Raw genomic sequence first — 12,133 nt, forward strand, 5'->3', positions numbered from 1 at the left:
TGTTGTCCCACGACTGTCATATTTTCAGGGTAAATTTTAAAAGAAAATTCTCTCCGTGTACAAGAGAAAATAAATAAAAAGTAACATGTGCTTTTATATAGAATATTAATACAGAATTTTCGATTTTGAGTTAATTACATTCATTATACGAATCTTGGAAAAAAAAACTTAAAATAAGCATAAATTAACATGCAGGTAAACGTTCATTGCCGCCTGTCATAAATAAAAGATGTGGTTCTACGTTACAAAATTTAATTCTCAAAAAAAACAGTACTACAGCATCAGTTGCGAATATGTTAAGTTTATTACGAATTAAATCCCATCCTTTTTTTATGATACATAAATTTTTTATGATACGTTAATATTTATTTGAAAAATTCTTAAAAAATTTATGAAATTTTTTTATAATAACTCACAAATTTATATCTTTTTTTAAAATATTTTTGAGTCTGTTAGTAAAAAACTTAGACCTTCGAAACAAAAAATTTAGATCTTCCAAACATTCTATCTCAGGTATTTTCAGGTATAGGTATCTATGATCCGATTAGAATGCTCATCCCATTGTGTGCCTCATCAGGAGACAAATAACCAGATAAACAAAATTGTAGAACGTTGCTGTTTACATCGCGCATGTTTTCTCTAATTACGTATACTTGCTTTTGACTTACATGAAATGATAAATCGGCGACACGCAAATGTGCGCGTTTAGACAATGAAAGGAAAAAATAAAGAAAGACGGATATTTTTAAATATTTAAATGAACGTCGCGGGACAGAATTATGTGCGTCGGCGAGCGAGGAATCCCAGCGTTAACGTCGTGGTCGTTTCCCATGTATAGAATACTGATACCGCGTAACTCTGTTTCAGGATCTAATCATGCAAATGTATGAGTCGTTAATTAAAACCGACGCAAACTGTATCTCGCCGCGGGACTTGGCAGGGAAGGAGGTGGAAGATCGACGGGTTTTTGCATTCCCGACCGTCACCGCGGTAAGTAATGCGAGTAAATTTTTCTCGGTTTTCTCGATGTTTTATTATGTTCATTATATACTATCTACTTTATTTATTACATTTATTATATAGCACGACGTTTACAAGAAAAAACGTTGTCCATTTATGTTCAAAAAGTAAACTGTTTGCAATAGTAAATTATTCGCACGAAGTAGAAAATATTTATGTGGCAGAAAATATTTTTCCTTCTTCGAAGAAGACCGTAATGTAACTATTCTCTTCCGCGTTTTGATTATCGGAAGCGATTATCAAAACGTGGGAAGTGGAAATGTACTTGTAGAAAAACTGGCTGATTAAGAGAAGTAATCCTATTGTCGATCTAAGCGGATCTTAATGTTTAATATAATATTAATGTACAAATTTTTGTAAATACATTTTTTTCCGTTGTATTTGCAAAAATTTGTATATTATTATTAGTATTATTAAGCACTAAGATCCGCTTTGCCCGAAAATAGAATTATTTGTTTTAATTAATTTATATTTTCGTCGGTCTAATCTCGAATTATAAAGCTGGCTGAACCTACTTTCGATTGCACAACTAAATTGGAGAATGTATTACGTGGTCAGGTGAAAACAAAGGAATTTAGCAAATTCACGAAATTTCAGTTCAAGTGACTGTATTTTATACTTCGATTAATTACTGAAATTTCGATTATAACCGCCTTGTTAGCCAATGATTAAACTCACATTTAGAATATAAAATTGAATATTCTTCACACAATATTAAAATCTAATTACCTGAACTTATTCATTACTATGTTGCAAGTTTAAGATATCACTGAGATGTGTGAGTTGAAATATCCATTAAACTTAGCCAGAGACTTTTGTTTGCCGAAGTTTTTTCAAGCATCAAGTGTTCCAATTAACAAACTATGTCTATTCGTCAAAAGAGGTATCGAAATGGTATGAAATAACACAGATCTCTTTTCACATCGATTTTTCATGTTGCATCGAACATTGGTCTCGCATCGAGATTACACTGCGAGCTCGCATTACTACGATCTCGCAATTCCGTTAATTTAATTATTCTTTGTTCTCTCGGCGGTGCCTACATCGCGGTCATCGACTTAATTATTCATCCGTCTCATTGAACACATTATCGAATTAATCGCGAGCATAAATTAAAGACCGCGCGATCGTATCGTTGACGCGCTCGTGCGATCGTACATGCACTCCACCATTCTTTCTCGCGAATAATATAGCGTCGCAATAATTATAAGTGATAAATACAACTGATATTAATGTTGCCCCCGCGATAATTGCGACTTCGTCGGATCGCACGCTCGCGCGCGCGCGCGAAAAACACGTGTTAAACGCAATACTGTAACATTTAATTACAGAAAATCATCGGCGAATCGTTTCGCGCCGTTGAATATTCCATGTATCCGATTATGAAAATGCGATAACTCGCGTTAATAATAAATGAGCACACGAGCATATACGGTTGCACGTGGAAAAGGCTCGCCGACTCCTGCGTGAGCGGCATCATTCACTCTATATCGTACAACGATAAGTTCCCCGAGTTATATAACATAACATCAAACATATTCCCATCCCGAATTTAGTGGTAAGTACTATAAATTTTATATCCTAGATCGAAATCATTGATGTATTGGTGAAGTAAAAATTGATATTTCTTTCTTCTTTTTTTCTGTCTCTTCCATATATTTATTGGTGTTACATATCTACTCATTTTTCTTTATTTGCAATTTTTTTTGTAATTTTCCATCATTCTTATATTAATTTAGTTTCTAAATATAGCACAAAAGATGCTGGAAACAACGCACATAATCATCAACTATAATTTGATCAAAAGTCATTATCGAACAAATATAAGTAGTTAAATATCAAATTAATAAGTTGTTATAGTTATTAAATTTAATAACTTATATCTGCTTAGTATTGACATTTGATTAAATTATATAGTTGATTATTATATTACTACGAACTTGAGTTCTATATTTAACGTATATAATGTTTGCGCGCTTGAACAGATACTATCTTATAGAGAGAAATTAAAGTGTTTGGTATTTGTGATTACAACTACATGGTAAGATAATTATGGTTAGGAGCTTCAATTTTATAGTTATTACTGCTGTAATGTTAAACAGCTATAATTTTATAGTCGCTTTTGGGGACAACCGTATATTATTTTCATACAGAATTGTAAATATAATTGTTATTACTGACTATTACAGCAATAATAACTATAAAAATGGAGTTTCTAACCACAATTACTTTTCCATGTAATTAAAATCACAAATACTAAATACTTTTCTCTCAATAAATGATACGATAATGAAGTTTCAATACAAAAAATATAACTTGAATGTATAATCGTTGTAGTGTGATGGTTTTCCTCTGAATGCCAGAATTTGGTAGACAATAATTGTTTTTAGTTCTATTATTTTGAAATTTAGAATTACGAAATTTAGAATTTGGGTAGACAACAATTGTTTTTAAATCTATTATTTTGAAATTTAGAATTACGACGTTTGTCGTCGGTAGATATTTAGAAGCTTTTCCGATAATGTAACAAAGAAATATGTTAAATGATAAAGAATCTCGTGTTCATTGCTGAACGGGTGCCGCGACTTGCCGCGATAATTTGCATCTTGGATTAACATTATCATTATGCATGCGACGTAACATTAGCATACAGCATGTCGATGAAGATTTTTGGCCACATTAACGAAGAGCATTTCGACAAGATGAACAGCGTTGATAACGTATAACGATGGAAATTATATCAAAGTTCCTTCAGACATGTTTTGGCATTTCTATGATCGCTTTTAAGCGGCAAGATAATTAACGATTGATCTTGTCGATCGCGCATTTCTACAAGCACATTAACAGGTTTCACGTCCGTTATGCTTCACCCTTGCCTGTCCTGCTTGCGACCATCTATCCTTGATTTATGGTCAATATTACGTCGGAAAATACGTAGGCGATATGCGTCTTTGGTAATGGACGATGTCCCAAGGTTTATTTACCACAAGTGCACTTCATTAACTATAAATTGCTCGAAAAGCATCCGTGGATCCAAGACCAGTGATTTTTTCCTTCTTTCTTTCTTTCTTTTTTTTTTTTGCGTATGCTGAAAGCGCAATTTTTTTATGATTCGCGCTGCAACGCGAGAAGTCGCTCATAAATCACGCAGACTTTAACTGTCGTCTTATCACGCGACAAAAAGATTTTATTCACCTGCGATGACTAGACACGCGTACGACGACTTCCCGGTAATTTCAATGCCAACAGAATTGTAATGATGTCACATGAAAAGAGGCCTTTTCGCATTCTTACGCACTCGGGCCAAAATATTCAACATCCTACGTGTAATAATTTGGCTATGGTGTCATAGTTTGGCATAGTTTGCGCGTGCAGTTTGCGTTAAACGCGAGACACTCAGTTTAATCATTCGGGACGTGTATTCGTCGTTGCCGTTGAATCCTTTTTTCGCTCTCTGCGATTTCAAATCTAAGAGTCTATACTATCGTTTAGCAGAAGGTAATCGTAAAATTGTTGCGTTTTATTATTAAGGCTGCGTTACTGGCATACCTATGACGATCACAAACATCAAGAAAATAATAATAAATTTTTTGAAAGTAGAATATATAAATGACAAGATTAAATCATGAAAACTGCAGCTAACCGTGTGAAGATATTTAAAGAAACGTATATATTAAAAAAATATTTTTTAATAATAATTTTTAACTGTATAAATAATTATATATATATCGGATATCTATTATTCATATTTAATACATTTGTCCTCTGATTTACGCTAACGTAGATAAATAATGAATACGAGAGGATTATTTGACCATCTAATTACGACGTGCGCGCAACGAAGTGATACGTTGAGCTAATTTTCAAGCGATCGACTTTTTTAAACGTTTAAACAGCGACGGTGTAGCAAACCGTGCAAATCGTAGTTAATTGATAGAAAAAAATTACCATTATCGTTAAAAAAAAAAACTGTTTCAATCGAATACAAGATTATTTGCAATGTAGAATTAATGGAGTTAGTCACGACGAGATTTATTCACTTTCTGGACGAAAATTAAAACGATTCGTTGCACATGTACGCGATTTTCGCGAATAAAGATCGGTGAGATCGAAGGAATGGAAAATACTCTATCTTGTGTGACCGGCGTGTCTCATTTCATTATTTTTATACTTAGAACGTATATTATTGTGCACATCTAGTGACGTCTATCTTGCTTCGTACAGATTTTATGCTTTTATTAAGCTTACTTTATGAGGGACATAAAACGGCAATTTGTTCTTACGCGTCGCGAAGCTCCTTTGTATATTTTAGTATCATATGAGCCTCTCGGAAGTCAGACTGATCAACTGTATAAAATAAGAAATAACCAAAACTCTCTGTGGAATAAAAAAAATCGATGAAATTGTAAATTGATTGCTCCCCCCGGTATTAATCTAAAATAATACATGCATGTTGATCAAAACGCATTATTTCATTTAAAGGAACCAACATGATGTAATTCATATAAAAAAGAATGAATACTAAATTTATTTTAATGCGAATAATTTAAATTTGCAGATGTAACATAAAAAAAATTGAATTGCTTGACATTTTTGTAAAATGACGATTGCTACAACAATACAAGATTTCAGAACTAATATAGTAGATTCAATTATATAACAATGTATATTCTTAATATTGCTTCATGGAGAAAGTTGAATGATTGCGTTCAGCAGAAAAAGCGGTTTTGCAATTGTTGTGAGATTCTTTAATATCTTTAGTTTATACAGTTGGATCAGTAACGAACTCGACAAGACGAATGCTAAAACTTGCACGACATTTGCAAAGCTGCCGAACGTAGTCATTTTTACTCAATTCCGTTATTCAAACAATCACTGTAGAGGGTATTCCGAACTATCAGCTCCAAAAGGATTTAATTGCATCAGTTCAACAGACCCACGTCAAGTCTACAGGTTCAAAATGAACAATTAGTTTCGCTAGTAAATTTGACAATAAGAGATATATATTTCCTTGCACATAATATTTCAAATCTCTGCGTGAAAAGTAGAGAAGAGAACAGGTACTCACTCTGCGTGGGATCGGCCGGCTCGTCCTGTATATTGACCGGTGAAATTTTCAGCGATCTCGGAGGGCCCTGAAAGCCGATGGGCCCGGGCCCCCCGGCTGCGCCCACCCGCTGCATCACGCCGGCAGCCCCTATTTCCGCAGCTCTGCCACTCCTGCGCACCTCGCGCGACGGTTTTCGAGCAATCTTGAAGCCTTCGTACGCCGACCACCGGCCGTACCCTTTAAACTCGCGAAACTTCGGCCCGACGTGTCTGCTACCTTCAGAGCGCTATCGAAGCTCACCGGGGGGGTCGAATCGTCCCCGACGTACAACACGTTGGATACAAGAGTTTCAGACTTTTCTGCTGCTTTACTACGTCATCGGATTAAAACTCAATTCTTATGCAATTTAGAAGCAGACAATCACGCGTGTCTTCAGATAAGCTTTTCAACGAACCATATAATATCGACGTAACGATCTGTATTATAATTGTTTCATCGAAATGGTAAATATTCGAAACATTTGTTGGTAAACTTTGACGAATTTCGAAGGCAGTTAAATTAATCTCTACCGAGGGTGATTGGCGCTCCGTCTGTTGTTCCGGCTTGTTGTTCGACCGTTCAGTTCAACCAATACCTTCACGACTTCTTGGGGTTCGTTGAAAGTTTATTTGTAACTCGCTATTTGTTTATATTTCCACGACCTCTTGCTTTGTCGAGAGTTCCCTCAGTTCACCTGGCACTTTCGACTCCTCTCTCTCTCTCGCGCGGTTTTTCACTCGATCCTCTTGCTCCGATTCTTCTTCGGGATACAACGGGATCTCCGTCGAATCACCACACTTCGACACGCACTCCCTGAATGTCGCGAAACTTATCTTGTAAGTTCGACGAGAGGTTTCTCGTGGTGTTGTCAGATGTAAATGCGATCATAGACATGATCGATGACTGTACAGAACTGGAAGAACATTCCTGATATCTCTGCGATCGAGTTTGACGTTCTTGCCGGAGTAACTGGCTCCGAAATCGGCTACTTGCGGTCCCTTTATACCGGAATTTCGACACGATTACGACGTTCTCATCACTCATCAGCAACGCCGGGCGAGAAGTGGCGCGATATTCCGTTACTGAAACCTTTGGGGAGACGAATCGAACGATAACAGACAATGATAAGGGCAAACGAAAGAAACAATCATTGTAGCAGAAACTGGACGAGACGTTTCAAGAAAGGTATAGAGATCAGAGAGAGAGAGGAAAGAAGGGGACGAAGGGATAAGAGGGGGGGCAGGTGAAAAGAGAAAGAGAAAGGGCAGGCATCAAGAGAAAGACAGATGGAAAGGGAGGGAGTGAAAGAGACAGGGAGAGAGAAAGAGAGAGAGAGAGAGAGAAAGGAGAAGAGAGACGACACGGTTACACGAAACTACTCCAACGAGACTGACGACGCGGGGCCCCGGGAGCCACTGACTGCCAGTTAGGTGTCTCGCTATAGTCTGCTGGAGAATCCAACCCAACCTAACCGGACCCCACTGCCGGATCCCCATCCCCACCATCCACTCTATTTCTTTCTCGCTCGCTCCCACCGCGGAGCCGTGATACCCCTACCTCTTCACCAGGACCTCGCGGCGGATCTCTATAACTTTCCCTACCACCTTCGGGCGTTCCTATCGAGCGCGAGAGAGCGGCGCGCGACAGCGAACGATTCGTCCTCGCGGCGGAGTCGACGCCGTCCGGGATCCACGCCTCCGCGGCCGCCCGGCGAACCGGCAACAAAATGGCCGACGCGCACCTAATCGATTCGCGCGTGTGCCCTATCCTCTCTCCTGCCTATCCTCCGCGACTCCACGCATCCTTCTCCGCCGTAGCCTGTCCACCACCATCGCGTCACTCTCCTCCTACCGACGCCGCGTTATCTCTCTCTCTCTCTCTCTCCCTCTCCTCCGCGTTGTTCCTGCGCTTTCCTTCTTCCTGCTACCCTCCTTTGTACGCCACCGGGTTGCCCTTCGTTGTTCCTTTGTCTTATCTCTCCTCTCTCTTTGTCTCCCTCCATCGCCGCCGATATATCGTCGTATTCGCCTGCTCGTCTTCGCCGACATATTTTCCATCATTCCTCTCTCCTTCTCTCCCCTCTGCCACTCTTCTTCCCTCTCTCACAGTTCCAGCTCTTTCTCTCTGTTAATCTGCGAGCTGCCGTGATGCTACCCGATGAGCGGTAACCAAGGGCCGGTATCTATGTCGTGTCCGTGCCACGCTACGCCCGCGTTCGCTCGACTGCAACAAGCGATACTCTCTCTTCGAGACTATCTTTCTTCCTCTCGTTTGTTCCTCGACTATCTTATGATTCCGTTGTGCCGATATATCCATCGCGATTTCACTATCTCACGTGACTTGCGATCAGGAGGCCTATTCTTGAATCTATACGGAAATCTGTAATAATATACGTGATGCATCCCGTACGGCACAAATCATATTTTAGCAATATTGCAGCAACATTGCTACGTTCCAGTAATAATGGTGCTGCAAACTCCTACGCTATGTATATTATACTATTTTTTATATGGTGTGATATTTTCTGTGAATAAAGTCTCAGATCGACAATTAATTACACTTATCTATACGGAAAGAACGATTTTGTTAAAATATCTAAAAATTTAGGTAGATAAAAATTGGAAAGTAATTTTATTGAACCACCAAAATAATTTTGTAGAGAACTCAAGCATGATAGCAAATGAGCAATGTTGTAAAAAGTTTTAACATTCCAGTAACCAACTTGAATATCGTACATAGTTATTTTGTATACTTGAATATCTCACATCATTATTTTAATAGTCCAACAAATTGTTCTCAGATCTGTATCTAGCTAAATTTTTAAGTACTTTAGCACCTTTTTTTCCATGCATAAAATAAGAATTAGAATAATATACCATAAAACATTATTATGACTTTATTTATTATTTATAAGCGAATTTATAAGTGATAAATAAAGTAACCAATGATGATGTCCTCATGATATTATTACTCCAAATATAACCCAGAATTTACAGCAACATTGCAACGTTCCAGCAATATTGCGGTAACGTTGTAGCAATATTTCTGCAAATTTTTTGTGTTCCATGGATTAGATTTCTGTGTTCTACCTGGGATATTTTTTTTTCTTTTTTTATTTATATTAGTTGATCGAATAGTTAAATAATTTTGTGATGGAGCAAAATACATGATTGGGTTATTAGTAACGAAACATTTTTCGTACATTTAGTACATAAACTGGACCGGTAGTTGCCGAATAGTCGGCATTGCCTCACGTATACGATCAAAAAGATATAATACGTTCGTCGTCGTCACGGATGGAGCTATCTCTAATGGCGGCCACTTATATATATACGCGACGCGCAATTTTTCAAAATTGACAGACATCCCGACATCTCTCATTCCCTCGTATTTCGCGTTAAATCTCGAAAACGTTCCGGCTGCCGAGCTGTTTCCCTTCGTCTCATCGTCCTCCCTTCTGAGTAAACCGTCGCTTTAAAGGAATATTCGAGGACACTTCGAACGTGTCTCCGGTAGAGAGAACGGCGGGACTCTTCCTACCGCCGCACGAGGTATCGATTAGGTCGATTTCTGCGCAATGTCCGACAGAGGCTAGAAACATCGCGCAGCGAAAAGTTCGGTTTGGATTCCATCGGATGAGAATGGGGGGTGTACTGTAGCCTTTCAATTTAAGTATACTTAGCCGATAGCTTTAAAGGTAAACCGGAATCGAAAAAAACTACGTGTGCGAACGGCAGATCCAGGCTGCATTTCGTCCATTATAATTTTGACTACGGAGTGTCTTCCGATTTCAATAAAAAGTGACAGAATGTACAATTAAGAAATTAAGACAAAATAAAGAAAATAAATAAGGCCACGATAAATGCGTGATGGGGACAATGACGTGGGGAATATTTTACAATTACTCTCGATTAAAGAATACAAATATTTGTTATTTGTCATTTTAATTCTAGAGTTTTATTTCGAACCAGAATCACAATGATTACTATGTTATTAAAAAGCTTCTCTCCCTCCATCTCTCTCTTTCTTCCTCTCTCTCAATGATAACACAATTGAAGATATTCTATATTTTTAAAAAGATTCTCTCTTTCTCTCTCTCTTTCTCTCAAACGCAGTTGAAGGTAATAGGTATTCGTTAACGACAAAGTGCTTGCAAAGTAAAATGTTTTGTCTTTAATACTCTCTGCGTGATAATTTTTAATTAAATTTGCACACATATATATATATATATATATACATATATATATATATATATACATAACTCTTTTGACATTAAGTCGACACGTCTGTTCGCTTTGTGATTCTAGAATTAGACGTTTTTATTATGTTCTCGTCTCTAATAATAATTTCTTTTACTTCGCTTTCTGGAAATATCTCTGGTTTCGAAGAAAACACACTGCGCGATTTGTATTGTCATGTATACGCGCCACTGTTCCAAGATTGAAAAGCGTCGAAGCGTTGTTATGCAAAGTCGAGCTGACCCACCGGGTAGAATTTGAATCGGGTAAATGGAGTCTCTGAAGTAAATGGAGTTTCGTGTTCGTCGAACTCACTCGCGTATATAATAACTTATCCCCTTAAATTTTTTAGATTAACTCACCTTCGTCCGGTTAGCAGGCGAGTGTTTTTAATCATGTTGGAATAACGCTGAACGGCGCCTTTATCAACGCTGATAGGGATGATGATGTCGGATGATCAAATAAAATTTTGGCTCGTCCGACAGTTTTTTGCTCCAACATTTTGGCCCGACTAAAGTTTGAAGCGTGCGCGTTTCTCACGGAAGTAAATATTTCCTTCGCGCTCGTCGAGTCGATGTGATTCATTCTCGCCACACATTATCCGACATTACGATTCAACGAGAGTGAGCTTTTTGCCTGAAAGTCTCGTTAAATTGTCTAGTCTCTATAAGACACGTCGCGCGCACGGCTGTATCAATGTTTGACAAGATTACGTCTGCTGAATGGCGGATTGAATATCACAGCAGTTACCATTTTCATATTCGAGCCAGAAAAAAAACGCGGCATTATCCGAGCAATTAGAATCTCTTTTTTTTTTCCTAATGTACTAAATAGCGTCTCTCGGAGAGGCAGTTCTAGAAATTAATCCATTAGATTTCATTGTAAAATACGCATATTCGCGATAATACATTATAAAATAAATGGAGCAGCGCGGAATTAAGTGTCGGCGACTGTATAAATTAAAAAATCTCATTTTCTTTTGTTAAACTGTTATTTTTCATTCAATATGAACTTTATCTATATATATGAAATTGTAATTTCTGCAGAATCAAATCAATTATCAACATGATTAGAGATTCGACAATAAAACTACTGAAATAATAGGACAAATTTCAAAATTTTTTTGCATTTGTTCTTGTATTCCAATATAAATATTTACGTAAATGTAATTTACAATTTTTTGTTTATTAATACTTGTATATTATTTATTAATATACGTAAATCTCTTACAAATAATTTCAAAGTGAACATTTAGTGAGATAATTACGAAAATATTTCTGTAAATGTTGGAAACGAAAATCGACACTGTGATTAAAATATCTATAGTTGGAAAAAGTATATGATATTAAAACAAATATACTCGCTTGCATTAACGTAAAAATCAATATCTTAAACCTTTCGGCGTTACTGGAAAATTATCGATCGATCGATCGAAGATATTAACGAGAGTGAAAGCTAATGCCATTTAGACCTCCGTATTGTAATTTAAAGTGGATAAAGATAACATATCTCTATTGTACATTTGCTAAATGTAACTGCGTCTCATTTCACGTGAAACATTCAACATTATGGTATTATAATTTGCAATAAAAGCTATCTTTTGTCGGCTATTTATCGATATTGTCTTGGTCGCTTTAGTGTATAAATTAGATTAAATAATATCGACGTTTTCTAATACCAGATATATTTGCGTTAACGCAAAACTCGATGCTCGTATAATCGCAAATGAATACAAAATCCGATTGCTGCAGTGATTACATAATTAATGTAAAGCACGGCCCTGATT

At 37.2% G+C, this 12,133-nt stretch overlaps 1 protein-coding gene across 4 annotated transcripts in view; it reads right to left on the reverse strand.

Annotated features, from left to right (window-relative positions):
- Nucleotides 1–7,540, reverse strand: part of tup (LIM1_Isl and LIM2_Isl domain-containing protein tup) — a 38,131-nt gene extending 30,591 nt beyond the window's left edge. For all 4 annotated transcript variants that reach the window (XM_018502860.1, XM_018502859.1, XM_018502858.1 and 1 more), the window contains exon 1: nt 6,089–7,540. In XM_018502860.1, the coding sequence (XP_018358362.1) occupies nt 6,089–6,203 (115 nt within the window). In that variant the 5' untranslated portion in view covers nt 6,204–7,540. The remainder of the gene's footprint in view (nt 1–6,088) is intronic.
- Nucleotides 7,541–12,133: the final 4,593 nt, after the last annotated feature.

This window comes from Trachymyrmex cornetzi, unplaced genomic scaffold, assembly GCF_001594075.2.
Source record: "Trachymyrmex cornetzi isolate Tcor2-1 unplaced genomic scaffold, Tcor1.1 scaffold15, whole genome shotgun sequence".
Classification (NCBI taxonomy): Eukaryota; Metazoa; Arthropoda; class Insecta; order Hymenoptera; family Formicidae; genus Trachymyrmex; species Trachymyrmex cornetzi.